Source organism: Manihot esculenta, chromosome 5 (genome assembly GCF_001659605.2).
Source record: "Manihot esculenta cultivar AM560-2 chromosome 5, M.esculenta_v8, whole genome shotgun sequence".
Taxonomy (NCBI): domain Eukaryota; kingdom Viridiplantae; phylum Streptophyta; class Magnoliopsida; order Malpighiales; family Euphorbiaceae; genus Manihot; species Manihot esculenta.
The window spans coordinates 4801959-4817770 of NC_035165.2; the positions used below are offsets into that span (position 1 = coordinate 4801959).

The 15812-nt window shown below is 37.2% G+C and overlaps 1 protein-coding gene across 1 annotated transcript; it reads right to left on the reverse strand.

Annotated features, from left to right (window-relative positions):
* Nucleotides 1-558: 558 nt before the first annotated feature.
* On the reverse strand, nucleotides 559-9726 carry LOC110615184 (eukaryotic translation initiation factor 4G). Its single transcript, XM_021756934.2, has 10 exons — nucleotides 9468-9726; nucleotides 9181-9379; nucleotides 8930-9063; nucleotides 8596-8745; nucleotides 8382-8455; nucleotides 8236-8292; nucleotides 6118-7536; nucleotides 2838-6022; nucleotides 1189-1383; nucleotides 559-1109 (listed from the first exon to the last, which is right to left on the reverse strand). The coding sequence occupies exons 2-10, from the start codon at nucleotides 9342-9344 to the stop codon at nucleotides 779-781; spliced, it is 5709 nt and encodes a 1902-aa protein (XP_021612626.1). The 5' UTR covers nucleotides 9345-9379; nucleotides 9468-9726; the 3' UTR covers nucleotides 559-778.
* Nucleotides 9727-15812: the final 6086 nt, after the last annotated feature.

A 15812-nucleotide genomic window follows, 5' to 3' on the forward strand; every position in this document is an offset into this window, starting at 1 on the left:
ATAACAATGCAAGGAAAATATGAAATAAGGTAAATCCCATTAGTTATTTAATATCTCAATGTAGTTTGTTAAATTTACCAAACCACGTTCATGTTCGTCCATGACCTCAATTTTCATTTTGTCTGTGCTCTTTGTGAGCTTTCAATTAAATGATATTTGAATCACTTTTTTTTCCTTGCTATTCAGATAACATAGTTATTGAAAAAGCAAAACACTCACTCTTTAAGTTTAAAAAAGTTGTAAACTCAGCTCGCATCTGCTATGTAATCCAGTTTCTCTAACGAAGGTCTCCTTTACACTTAAAAGGATTTGCCAAGTAAATGATTTCAACCTTCGAAAAATAGTCAGCTATCTTCAAAATAATATATTTTTGAACATATTCATTAAAAAAAAAATTAATATTGCAACTATTAAAATATTAAACAACAAAACACATCCTAAGAAAATACATATTTTTCTTTCAAGATAACGATGATAATAACGATATTTATCCTTTTTTTTTTCTTTAGAAAGCATTTATTTACTCGCCAAATCTTTAACAACAAAAGAGGCTCAAAGTTCAAAATTCGACGCTCAATTGAACCTTTTCATAATTGCACCGAATAGTTTAAAGAATAATATTAGGACATGGAGATGAAAGCCCCATATAAAAATCCCCAATCACCCACCCTATGTTGAAAAATATTTTTGCAAATTATATGGAACCTAGATGCAACAGTGACCATGAGATTTCTTTCTTCTTTTTTCTAACAAAAGGTACAATGAGCATCACTATCATCTAAATAAAATTTTCTAGTATCCTTGATCTGAAAGGATCCAGAGGCCGGAAATCCTCCAGATGCAATTTGGAACTCATTAGGAGCTCATTTAAGAAACCCTCTCCTTTCTCCGCTTTTATCATCTCCAAACTACTTCCAAGAACATCCCCTGCCAATCCAAATTCAAGGAGACGACCTGGCTCCTCCCCACCTTCATATAATAGCAGTCCAATTTCTTCCAAAGACACCACATTTTCTAATACGACTTTTGCAAACATACGGCCAAGAAATTCCGCCGCTCTCGGGGCATCATTCACAGCATCCTCCAAAGTGGTGAGAACCGACTCAAACCTGCCCAACCAGACCCAAATGGACGTGTCAGGAAAAACTAAACCTAGCCACAGCAACAAATACAGTGGAAATTTCCTACCCTTTGACGAGCTGGGGAGGACTTAATATCCCATCCGGAGACCTCGCAAGATTGACAAGAAGTTTAGCCAGAACATCTCTTTCCATGTCCTTCCTCTCAAATGAATCAGTCACCCATAGTGCAATCATTGCAGGATGGAAACTTGAGAAATTCAATTCCTTGATGCATAAAGCGACTTCTTTCTCATCTCTGGCACTGAAAAAGTCAAATAACTTTCAGTTGGATGTTAACAAAATAATCAGACCTTCCATGCATGCTGTGTTATGCTAAATTACATTTGATATCTACTATTGACGAACCATCCAAATGATGACAAAATCAGTTGGATTACAATAGAAATTGGGGAAAATTTGAGCAAAAAGGAAATAAAATTTAAGCTAAGGTCTAAAGTGCATTACATATATTCTTAAATTTCACTTAAGGTGTACAGGTTCTTAGGATCAATGCTACAACATGTATTTTGTACATTGTACCATGGACAATTTCAAGGATGATTTCATGAAGGAACCTTCAAGATACAGACTTGCTGAATCCTCCACATCCACTTTTTCAGTTGTTAAGAGCATCAAATTTACACATCAGCCAATTACCACCACCTCCTTTTTTTCCCCTTTTCAAAGTTGCTACAAGTTGGTGTAGCAGTCAGATGCTAATCTTTTGGCCAATACCTAATGATAAAAGATGCTTCCCTCAAGAATGGCAAGGTATGTATTCATACAACCAAAGGCCTATTTAAAAATAATTTCCATCCTTTCAGGGAAATCTGAAATTACTACCTTTCGATTGGGATCAAGATATTTCAATTAAAATCACAGGAATAGTTTAGTTGGACATCTACAAGAACCTTTGTAATGAAAAAGCATCACTAGAACTAAATGTTAACACTTCCAGCATGAAAATGTTAATCCATCTCATCGTAAAAAAGAAAAGTGCGTGTGTGTCTGTGTATATATGCAATAGAGAGAGAAACAAGTATGGTGGCTCAACTTATACCCACTTCACATAGACTTTAAATTTTGCAACAGTGGAAGACTGGCACAATCAACAAATTCAATAGAGAAAGCCACCAAATGCATAACCAAATTCCTATATTATCACTTGGTTCAACAACATACAACATCAGAAGAACAATGCATGTGATAGGTTTTAAATCAACAGAGTTGATTTAGTTTTAGAATGTGAATAGAAAGAGCAAAGGAGATTGATGAAAGAAGCAAAGTTGGAATATAGAAGAGAGAGAAGACAAGAGAAAGAGAAGACAAGAGAAGGAGAAGAGTTGGTTATTGTTTCTCAACACAACACAGGTGCACTACTGAAATAACTGGTCCCACCAAAACTCCCATTTCTGTTACAACTCTCATCACCTGACTCCTCCTTAGCTATCTAATCACTATCACTAAGCTATTTCTTCTTATTATATCTAGACCTCCTGTATGTGACAGCAAGCCAGATATGTTAACAACTTGCATGCCTATTTCTCAAAGAAGTCAGATCAGTGGTATATCTGGCCCCACAACATAATTGGAGAAACTATATTAGAGCATTTGTCAAATTATTAAATTTAATGCTAATGAAGCCTCATTCTACGACAATAGAATGAAAATCATCATATGATAAATGCTTGGACATCAATTGCTTGCATGAGATACCTGTAAAATTCTTTAATTGCTGCCATTGACTTGTCTCGCAGGTGTTCTTCAGGCCACACCTTTTCTGATGGAATATTTTGGCCAAAAGATTGTACCTGAGCTCGTGCAGGTGGTGATGTTGCAAGGGGTCTATCAAAAGTGTGATCTTGATTACGAGGATCCCTGTTAACATAACTCATATTACGATCTTGAGCACTCACTTGATCATAAGCCGCTGGAACTGCAATTCTATCTGGAGCATATCTTGGGACAAATTCCTCCCTTGAACTGTAAACTGGTCTCTCAGACACAGCACTAAAACCATTTGAACCAGCTGCAATTCTTCTCGAGTCACCTGGGCTAGAGGAAATATCGGCTGCAGGAGCACTTGTCATTACAGGTGGCCCTCTAATGGACATTCCTCTGGCTAGCCCACCTTGGGGACCCAAAGTAATTGAATCATCACCAAGAGGCCGAGACAAGGGGACTGACAAAGTCCTACCTTCGTATGACTGCCTCTCCTCAAAACGTACATCCTGGGTCCCATACCCACGAACCTGAGAAGGCAAACCATGGAAACCACCCATCTGAGAATTTGGGGAAGATAACATCGCTGATCCTCTTGGCCCAAAGTCCATAGGTGTCCTCCTAGCAGGGGGATTGATGCTAGGATTGCGAGCCAACCTACCAGATTGATGTTGTCGTTCTTGTGCAGCATCTCTGTGTACTTCCTCTATCTTTTTTGGCCCTTCAACCTTCCTCCTCTGCTGCCATTTGTTCTTTCTCAGATCAATGGCATCCTTCAACATGAACCTAACCCTTGAAGACAGTTTCATGTTGTTTGATAGCTTTGTCATCATATCAAAATAGAAATCCATATGCTCCTTGGCTTTGTTATGGTCAATCATCTCTCCAATTGTGCTCATTAGCTTGCATAACGCCTCAACATCTTCCTCATCAGGATTCTGATACTGACCCAGGAGCTTTTTGATGCATTCATGCATTATTCTCTCAGTCAACATTTTCTTCTTATACAACTCCCCAATTAGTCTTATGTTGCCAAGCATTCTTCTTCGTGCCTTAACTCTTTTTTCTTCTCTTTCCTCTGCAGACTGTTTCATCTCACCATCCACATCAGCTTTATTAGCTTCTTCTTGCTCTCTCTCCCCTCTCTCAAATTCCTCCTGGCACTTGTTAAGAAGTATTCTCTTGAAATTTTTCTTTTCATTATCTTCAGTAAAATCAGGCAACTCTGCAGCCAGATGATAGCAGAAGTGAGCATACATTTCACAGAAAGTAGGCTCCATTAAGGCTTTGTCAAAGATCTGTGAGATGACACCAGTGAGAGTGGTAGTATTGTCTATCTTAACCTCTTTCACTTGCTCAAAAAGTTTTTCAAAATTCTGAGGAGTTAGCTTGTTCAAGATAGCTTTCAACTGCCTTTGCTTCGCCTCTTCTTCATCTGACACTTTACCCACTTCATACTTTTTCTCAGCCCTGTGCATCATCTGCAATGGAGTTTGAGGAGAAGGAATCAATCCCTTTTGCTGGAAAAAATTCGTAGCACGCTGCCACCTATCGGCATCTGGGCTATTTCTCTGCATACCTCCCTGAGGACCAAGTGAATGCATAGGCCCAGACAGGATACCTCCTGCATACTGAGGAGTCTGTGCACGCACATTCCTTAAAACACCATAATTTCCTCCTTGGCCAGGTCGAAACCCTGCACTACCTCCAAAACCAATATCCACACGTAAATCCCTCCCCATGCCAAAAGGGCCAGGTAGTTTACTCCATCGATCATCATCAGCCAGCCCACTTCCACGACGGTCCATCCGAGATCCACTGTTTGACCTGTCGACAACTCGTCCAGGGCTAGGATATGAATCCCGATCAACAAAATGAGAAAGACTAAAAACCTCAGCAATATCAGATGTAATTTCAAAATTATCTGGAAGATCAGTAAAATGCTCAGAGAATTTCAAAAGAAAATCTCTGGAATATTTTTTGGCTGTATTAGCATTCTCAACTTTGCCATGCTGCATAAATCCGCCAAAAGCCTGCTCCCCATCATCTGAAGTTTCCAGATTTGGTGTAGAGATGTCAGCAGCATCTTCCCAGTCATCTAGCTCAGCTTTATTTTGGATACTAGTCTCACTTGTCAGGGAGTCCAACTCAGGTGCACGTACAAGTGCCTGAGTCATATTAGAACTGGTCGAGATGTTCTCCACTACTTCAGGAGAAGCAACACTTTCTTTCTTCTCTTCAGGACCTTTATATGCCATGTAAAGATCAGAAGTTGTCCCTGCAGCATCAGCTTTTTGAAGAATTTCTCTTCTTTTCTTCTTCAGTTTGGCAGAGGTACCCTTTGTTCTAGTCAGGTCAACAGCTTTGTCCTTGGAACTGGATACTGCAAGGGAGACCAAGCCAATACCACTATTTTCCACAACTTCATTCTTTGATGTTGCCTCTGAAAGATCCAGAGTTGTAACTGGGACAAATTGATGATCCAGTGCTCCAGATTTCACAACAGCTACTTCTTTATCACCCAGATTATCACTCTTGCTTGAAGATGCATCCAATGTCAGGTTGCCATCAGCAGAGAACTTTCCAACATCTGCGGATTCCAAATTCCTGGATGTAGAAGCACCCACGTTATTGGACAACCTGTCATTTTCTGCGTGGCAAGTCACAGATTCATCTAGCTCCTGCATGGTCTCTAAATTCTGAATCTCATTGCCAAAAGCTGTACCTGTCATAGCTGATCCCCTTTTACTTTGACTAATTAAGTCTATAGATCTTTTACAAATAGACTCTGAAGAGATGTCCAAGCGGTTACCATCTTGTTCAGGACCTTTAGGCAATCCCTTTTCTCCTTGCCTTTCAGATCCTGGAGTTCCATTATTAAGACGTTCCAGCAGGAAAGCATCATCTACCTTAGCTGGACGAGCAACATCTGCAACATCAACAATTCCTTGAGAACCAGAGACTTCAGAAGGAATACCATTGAAGCCCTTTCCATATTCATCAAACTTGTCTTCAGAAACATCAAAAGTTGAAGCGCTGGTCACTGGAACAGATTCCTGGCGTAATTCTGTCAAACCTTCACCAACTATTGATGAAGAAAGAGCTCCACTGTTGGAAGATATTCCCTGTTCTATATTATGAGAAGGAAAGCTTGCAATCGAGCTAGATTGCCCGCCAATCTGTAAAAGAAAAATCCGTGCCAATGGAATAGTCTGAACCAAAACCTGAATAATGATAAAAAAGAAAAAGTCCTTTGATAAGTACAGCACAGTACCTGATTCTGGGTCTGGATATACCCTTTTTTGCCTTGCTTCACCTGATGATCCTTAATGGAGTTTGACCTACTCAGAGTGGAGTTTCTTTTGCCTTCAGTGTTTCCCCCAGCAAGCATTAATTCCTCAGATTGAACAGATGCAGGAGGTAATGACGAATTGGAAGGCATATTATCACCAGCACCTGCCACAGCTTGTCTAGATTCCACAGGCAACAACTTGGATGCTGAAGGTTCACTACCAGGTTTTGAATGCTGCAAAGAAATTTCTGGAACTTTCTCTGAATCCTTTTGAACATCAGATAAGTTAGCTTCCAAAGAGGGCCTTGAAGGTTTACCATATCCATCCTTTTCAATTGCAGATGAACTCTTGCATGACAGTGAGTCCACAGCTTTCTCCCCAATAAAAGTAGCTGTTGGTTTCACCTTCACCTGTACTGTTCCTGAAGAAGCAGATGAGACAAAACTATGTGCATCACGAGTATGATCCAAATTTGATGTTTCTACCACACCGTGCATTGAAGTCCCAGACTTGTTAACAGGCAAAGAATTAAGGACAGGTGGATTCACATATGATACATTTTGTGGACCTTGGCTAACAGTGTAGTTAAACCTAGGCGGCTGAGAATTGGGAGCTATCTGGCCACTGGTCAGTGGTAAAGAGCTTGAAGTTTGAAAAAATAGATTATTTGGATTATAAGAATTGGAATAGTAATTGATTGGATGAGCAGGCGCAAATGATGGAATTGGCTGGGTTTGAGGAGGCATATTAGGATGAGGCCTAAGGGCTGATGATCCACCATCTGCATATGTGTCTGTCCGCTTATCAAGCCTCAGCTCTTCATGTGTTTTTGGATCAGTAATCTTGACAGTTGTTTTACGAGGACCACCAAATTTCCCCCCCTGTTGTTGAGGATATTGTGATGACATCCCAATTCCTAAGTTTCCTAACTGAGGAGGCATCTGAGGACCCATGGGAGGTGCAAAACCCAATCCCTGGCCCTGATGCATTATTCCCTGAGGCTGCATTGGATGGGGTTGAAGACCTTGAACAAACATTGGCTGTTGCACTTGAGGAGCATTTCCCATTGGTAATGCCGCCATTGGCATAGGCATTTGAAGTGAACTTGGCGTGACACCTTGTGACTGAATCTGCGGATTAGGGCTGCCAAACTGCACAGGGACTGGTTGTTGGTGAAAAGGCATTTGCATGGAAGACATAGGTAGTGGATGAACAGATGGTTTTTGTGTCTGGCTCACAGGCAGTGTAGTTGAGACTTGGACATCCTTCTTGGCTTTGGCCATTGGATGAGCCTCCCCAGCACTAGAATGGTCAACAACACCTATATCCTTCCTTGGTACTTGTTGCTTAGGAGCAGGAGTTGGCAATGGAGGCACAGATCTAAGTGTATCATGGAGCGCCTGCAAGTTAAAAAACATATTTTATTTAGTTTTAAACTACACATACGACTATAGACAGCAACCTAATACAAATTGCCTCCTGCTTTATTAACTATTAACATAAAACAATAAGGATTAGTTACTAAGACCCTGAGTTTTATGAAATTAACTAATTAAATCCAATTTCAAAATCATTCAATTAAAACACCTCTATATTTTGTAAAATCCAACTCTCTAGTCTTTCTATAAAAAAATGGTTTTCTTGAATTATTTATACTATTTAATCTTATAATTTTAATTATATATATTAATTAGACCTTATAATTTTAAATATTTATACTATTTAGTCTCTCTTGCCAAGATTAAAATAAGTTTACTGAAAATTTTATGACAAAAGGACTAAAGAGTTTAATTTTATAAAATATAGGGAAGTTTTAATTGAGTAATTTGAAATAAGGATGAATTAGTAAATTTTCTAAAAATTCAGGGACCTGATAGTAATTTTCCCAAACAATAATTTAGGCAAATTCCAATCACAATCAGTCAAAATTTGAAATTGGCATTTTTTTTAACGTTAATTATCACTGATTCCCCAGAAGAGAAGGGGAGATATGACATTTTGGCAATGTTTGATCTCAAAAACAAAGGATGACTCCCTGGACTCACCAAACCGTCTACAGCTTAATAAATCACAACATGCAAGTGAGAAAACATACACACCTGGTCACGCTTCTGCTCATCCAAATTAGGAGGAGCTGAGCTCGTTCGAGCAGGAATCTACAAGACAATACTTCTGTTACCAACATATAAGAACTTACAAAAGTTGCCTTTAGAGGAAAAACAGAAAAAGAAAAATCGAGAAATACCTGCATCCCATTCATAAAACCGGGACTTATGGACCCAAACTGAAATGGGAATGCCTTAGATGCATCTCCAGGGGCTATGCCATCAAAAACACTTTGAATGATCAACTTAACTGTACCAGTTTGAGACTAGAAAACACTACCACCAACAATAATAAACATCACACCTAACTATTTAAACAGCCTCATCTGTACATATACCAAGCACAAAAATTACCTTTAGCAGGCGTCATAGGTGACGCAGTATCAGAGATCAAGGTGGCGGATTGAGAAGTCGGAGCCTTAGGAACAGCTCGGCTACTCCTCTGAGTGATGGGTGTTTCATTTGGCTTAGCAGTACCACTTGAAACAGGTGCATCGGAAGCTCCTATCACAAAATTAACAAAACAGATGTGAACCATTCAAAACAAACTTACTGGGGCAAAACCCAAAATTATCTTCAAATATCCCATCCCTTAGCGTAGAAAATACAAAATAAATTACAACAATCTTACAACATGAGAAGCTTCAAGCAAATTTTCTATCTAGGACACTGTATGATCAAACCATACCATGTAATGAAGATTGTGCATGGGCACCATTCTGTACGTTGCGGGACGCAGAAACATTAGCAGAATCGGAAGAACTCACAGCTGGTAAGTTTACCCTAGATTGTTCTCCTTGAACATTGTTAGACTTCTTGAAACTATCATAAAAAAAATCAAAAAGAAGGAAACAATTAGCAAGCATAGAAGACGAAAACAAATGGAAACCCTAAATTAGAAATCAATCTCAGGGAAAGCTAGAAACCCTAAATCAATACCTCCGATTGGAAGAAACAGAAGAAGAAGACGGTGAAGGGGCAGGCCCGCCGCCGCCCTTACCGTAAGCACCTAAGGAGGTCCGCTGCTGATTAGAACCTCCGGATCGTCCTGGTTTCCGATACTGCGTCTCGCTCTTATCGGCCCTTGATTGATTGAAGGACATATATACCTACTTTTAATCCCTTTCAGCTTTTGTTTCTGAAGAGGCGAAACAGATCCAGTAAAGTAATCAATACCAACGAAATAAAAACGGGTTTCATTGATTAGAGAAAGTCAGTTGATATACCTGTGGAGTGAAGAGTGTATAGATATGGAAATTAGGGTTTTAATGGACGGTCATGACCATACCCACCGATGCAGAGATAGAAGAAGAAAAGGGCAAAAAAAAAGAAAAAAGAAAAAATAGAGAGAGAGAGAAGCAACAAACAGAATGGGTAAGTTTTGGTAAGAGAGAGAAAGACAGAGAAAGAGAGAGAGAGTAACAAACTAACCAGCTAAGGTGGTCAAAAGGTAGGTTTTTTAGGAGATCAGAATCGAATGAGTCGCGGTTTCTGAGAGCTCTTCGCTTCTCTCTTTTTACCCTCTCCTCCTTTCTTTATTATTATTTTTTTAATTTTTTAATTATGTTTTCTTTTTTTATTCCTTACCTTTTTCATTCACTGTTTTTATAAAAATCTCGCGTTTCTTCTGCACGCGCCGGCGCCGCCACAACAACCCCACTCCGACGGTTATACGTCTCTGAAGGGCATCGGTGCGACTGCTTAAATAAATATAGATTATTTTTACTTGTTATTTATTTTTTTATGAATAATTTTTATTATTTTTATATTTTTTATTTCAAAATAATTATTTTTTAAATAAAATTAAAACAAAGCATTTTCCATCTATGATTCTATAATCTACATCTATAATTCCCTACTTTATCTACCATGTATAAAAGTAAAAATAAAAAATAATGGGATTTTCAATAATAGATATGATTAAATTTAATAATTATAATTGATTTTTATTTTGGTCGATTCAAAATAAAAATATTTAATTTAATTGATTAGAATTATTTTCCATTTAAATATAAATTTTATTTAATAAAATAAAATTATTTAATTAATTGGTTAAAATTACATCCTATTTGAATATAAATTCTATACTATAAAAGAATATAATTTTAATTACATTAACTATATAACTTTATAATTAAAAATAGAAAAAATTACTTTTTCATCTCTTGAAATATATCATAATTAATATATTTATTCCTCTATTTTTAAATTTAATTTCATCAAAATCAAAAATAATTTTATTAAAAATATTGTTGGTGGAAGAAAAAAATGACCCAACAATCTTTTTTAGAATCCATTATTTTAATATCTAAAATTTAATTTATATAAATTTATAGATTTTTCTCAAAAAATCAAATAAATAAAATTTTATTTATAAATTAAAATAACAAATTAAAAATTTTAAATTCAATCTTTACAAATAAATAAAAATTTCAATAAATTCAAAATTCAAGATTCACAATATAAATAGACTAATTAGTAAATTTTTAATAATTTGAATGATCAACTAATAAGTTTTTAAAAATTATAGGAGCTAAATAGTAAAATATTTTATGATAAAATTAACAAAAGTACTAACTAGTAAATTTTTTAAAATATCAAAAATATTTTAATATATTTTTTAAAATCAAGAGACTAATCAACGAGTTTTATAAGGGTATTTTTATAATTATATTTATTTTTTTAATTAAGCGTAAATTATTTATTTATATAAAATTTTTATGAAGGGATTTTAGATTTTAATGGAATTAAATGTAAAGAACGAATAAAAGTATTGGATTCTAAAAATAAAAAGATAAATTTGTTAACTATATTATATCTCAAAATTAAAAAATAATTTTTTTAAAAAAATAACTCTTACATGAATTAAACTCTAAAAATATATCTATATTTTATAAATAACTTATTTTCCTTTTAAAAATAATTTTTCATTCTTTATTTTATTATAGAAAATTAAATAATATAAATATTTTTTTTTACAAATTGAAAAGCTAAAAAACTAACCAAGAAAACTAATGTCAATCCTGTTACTGAGCAGCCATGAAGAAAGTCACAACGGTGAAACCTCCATATTATAAAATTCAAGTTGTAGCTCCTTTGCACAGCCAGCAAGTCAAGAAGTATAAGATTTGGCTTCCCTAAAGACATGAAGAGTTCGAAAATTAAGAATAGCGCAAAAGACCATGAACAACATAAATAAGAGCCTTGCAACCAGCTGGTGCAACAACCTTGGAACCCTGGATCACCTTAACCACAATCTTATTTTCACTTTCGAGAATAACGATACACAACCCACAATTATGCTGAAAAAAAAAAACCAAACACTTTCCGAGATTAGCGGCAAAATATATCAATCGAATGCTATTATGATCTATAAACATCATTACCAATAAAACTACAATACAATATGTGTTTAAATTTAATAATTACAATTATCTCTTTGTTTTGATTGATTAAAAACATATTTAATTTAGTTTATTATAATTGTTTCCTATATGAACACAAAATTTATTTTATAAAAAATATAATTTTAATTAAATTAAATATATAAATTTATTATTAAAAAATAACTCTCACATAAATCAAACTCTCTTTGTATATTATTGATGCTACATAACAATTATTTAAAATAAACCATGTGTTATCATTATAAGATATGTTCACGCGACAAACTTATATTATTATAAGATAGATTCACGTGACAAGGATCGAAGAAGTGGGAAACGCAGTCCCACCTAAGGAAAGAAGACCTGGACATGTTAATACTCGACTCACCATCAATATTCGCTCTTCCCTCGACAGGACGAGTCTCGACATAAAGTTACCGTTATGAGGCACAATCTATCGTGCTCCTATTATGCCGATAATCATGGGGTTACCAACCTATTAGCTGACAATATCCCTTATCATGCAGCCGACTACATCATCGTTGGATTATCGGGAGATGCTATATTCATCCCTATCTTCTTACAGTATAAAAGGAGAGGAATCACAGAGATAAATGTACATTATTCTCTCATACCACAACTATTGAAATCTAAATATTATATTTGTCTTTCTCTTCCTTTTACTGACTTAAGTGTCAGAGTGGCTGTCGTGGGCACCCACCACCTCATGTTCTTTCTTCTACAGGTCTAGTTAATCATAACATAGCAGTAAAGAGCCAATCCTTGGAAGACCATCCAGAAGACATCCAAAAAGATTTTAACATCCTGGACAAAACGAGTATGAAGTTGAACCTTGAAAAGTATACCTTCAAGGTAAAAACTGAGAAGTTTTTGAGGTATATCATCTCAGAAAGCATAGATGTGAACCCTAAGAAGATTGGTGCTATCCAAATTATTAAAGCACCCAAAACCATTAATGAAGTGCAGAAGTTAAATGGGCGAGTTACTGCCCTGGGTCGATTCATATCATGTTTGGCCATAAGGTGTCTCCTGTTCTTCAAGACCTTAAAAGGCAAAGGTAAGTTTGAATGGGGGAAAGAATACGCAGAGGCTTTTGAAAGTTTGAAAACCTTTTTGTCATCTCCTTTATTGCTAAGCCGGCTATGAAAGGCGAAGTTCTACTTTTATGCTTGTTTGTGACACAAAAAACAGCTTTCTTGATACTTGTTTATGAAAACAATAGGGAACAAAGCCCAATATATTATGCCAGCCAAGTTTTGAAAGGGGCAGAGTTGAATTATCCTCCTATCGAAAAATTGGCCTTTGCTGTCCTAATGCCAGCCACCAAGCAATAACCATACTTCGAGTCACACACTATAGAAGTTAGAACAAACTATTCTCTGCGAAAGGTTCTGCACAGGGCAAAGCTGTCCGAGCGATTATCCACCTGGGCGATTATATTGTCAACATATAATATCATGTACATTCTAAGAAAAACCATGAAAGCCCAGGTGTTAGCTGATTTTATCGCAAAAATGACTCCGCTATTAGAACCTTTGGAGTCCACTGAATCAATTGTAGAGGAGTGAAAGGAAAGGCAGATGGAGCTTGCAAGGCCGAGGTTTCCAGAATCGGGGTCCTGTTACAATCTCAAACTAATATAAAGTTTTGTATGCGGCAAAACTCGCCTTCAATCCCATTAACAATGTAGTTGAGTGAGGCTATAATAATGGTCTTGAGAATCATCAAGGAATTAGATATACAAAAATCTATTATTTTTAGTGATTCACAATTGATTGTTAATCAGTGTCAGAGACAATTTAAAGTCCGAGAAATCAAATCTTATCAAATATGAGGAAATGATTTGGTCCCTTGTGGAGAGAACCAAAGACGGACAAGGCAACTACAAACTTTGCCAGGTGGTTAGAGGCAACAATGAAGAGGCGGATCTTCTAGCCAAGATGGCTGTAGGTGAACAGTACCTGACTCAACCATTTTAGTTCGAGGATTGCACACTCCAGCGATGGAAGTGGAGGAGTCTTTTCCCGTAGAGGAGGGAGAATCATGGATGACGCTCATATACAAATTTTTTACACAAGATGATCTTCCAGCTAATAAGTTAACAGCCAAACAAGTAATAAGGAAGTCTTTTAAATATGCATTAATTGATAGTTAGTTATATAGAAGACCATCCACATAGCCATGGTTGCGATGTGTTACATAAGAGGAAGGCTAGGAAATCCTATAGGATAACTATGAAGGTGTTTGCGGGAGCCATGAAGGAGCTCAAACAATTGCCCGGAAAGCATTCAGACAATGGTACTACTGGCAGATGATAATGCAAGATGCAAACAACTTTTCCAGAAGTGTCGAAGATGCCAAGTACATGCAAACATCCCAAGAAACCCTAGAGAAATGCAAGTAGTCATTGGAAGCCCTTTGCCTTTCTTTTCACTGGGGGATAGACATCTTTGGTCCATTTCTTAAGGCATTTAGCCGTAGATCATTTCAACAAGTTGGCCAAGGCTAAGGCTGTAACGACCCGGAAACTGGACCGCTACCGGCGCTAGGATCCAGATCGACTTAAGGTCGTCAGGACCCGTAGCAAGCCTATCATGCAACCTGTATACCTGATAAAATCCCATACATGATCATACATTTACATAAAAATTTTAAACTTTTCCATATACCAGGCCTGTCTCGCATACATTATACCTGTCACATATAAACCCCATACTAGAGCCCTCATCAAATGCTCTAGTTGGGTCAACATCTCATAAGACAAGCTTGGTTCAACACCAACATCATTAAAACATTAACAAAAACAGATCATGTATAAAAGGGATTTACAACAGACCATAGGGCCAAGCACAATACTAATTGTAACAGCCCGGAAACCGATACCCCTCTGTAACGGCCCGAACCGCCACCGGCGCTAGGATCCAGATCGGCTTAAGGCCGCCGGGACCCGTAGCAAGCCAACATACATACTATTACCTGGTAAAATCCCATGCATGATCAAAACTTTAATGTAAAAACTTAAACATAAAACCTGTAATCTGAACATACACCAAGCTTGGTCCGTATGCTATAACATAACTGTGAACATAAACTTTCCCATGCTAGAGCCCTCATCAAATGCTCTGGCTGGGTCAACATTACAGACATCAAGCCTGGTTCTCATCTCAACATTTAAAACGTTACATAACCATGCATCAACAGGGATTAACCAATCTATAGGGCCAAGCACACTCTAATCCATAAACATTAACTCTACTATCAGTTACATACATTATCTCAATTTATATTACATCAACTTATATTACATGTCCACTTCTAAAACTACTAAACTGTAACGTAAACATAAACTACCACATTACAAACACACGTCTCTTAATCTTTACCCTGCTGACTTCTGAGCTCTGACTTAAACCTGCAACACTGGGATTAGGGGAAAGGGATGAGCTAAAAAGCCCAGTGAGTAGAAACATAGAAAACAGTTCATTAATTACATGCTCTCATGAAATGCGTCATATCACAAAGAAATCACATAACTGTCTCTGGTCCGTCTCGGGGCTCATGCAGCTAAATATTCCCCACGGAGTGTTTTTTGAGAGTTCCTTTCTTTGCTAGCATCCTTTACTCTCAAGGATCAGACATGACCTCAAAAATCCCTCTGTCGGTGCCCGGCTCCCCCAAAGGAGCTCACACAGGACTTTCACATACATGACAGGGTGCCTAGTCCACAGAGCTCACAAGGACTTTCCTATATGTACTTGTCCGGCTCTCAAAAGACTCACCCAAGACTCAATGACAGATATGGGCTATTGAAGTCGCCTTGGTCCGAACCTCCTGAATCAACATCAAATAATGCAATGCGTCACATTCGTGAAACTAGTGCAATCATCCTATTACATATAATCATGATGCATGAGCATGCTTTAGGCATTCGATTTCGTACATAAAAGATTAGGTTTAGTTCTACTCACCTCTGGCAGACGCTGAACCGACTCTGCAACTGCTAACACTGATGGCCTCCTCGATCCCTCGGGTCCGATCCTACACAGGTGGACTCGAATGAGGTGCCAAACACACTCTAAACAACTCATAAACATACCCCCAAAAACCCCTCTAAACATCATAGAAACATGCATAGGAAACAACCAAGAAACGGCTGGACAGGGC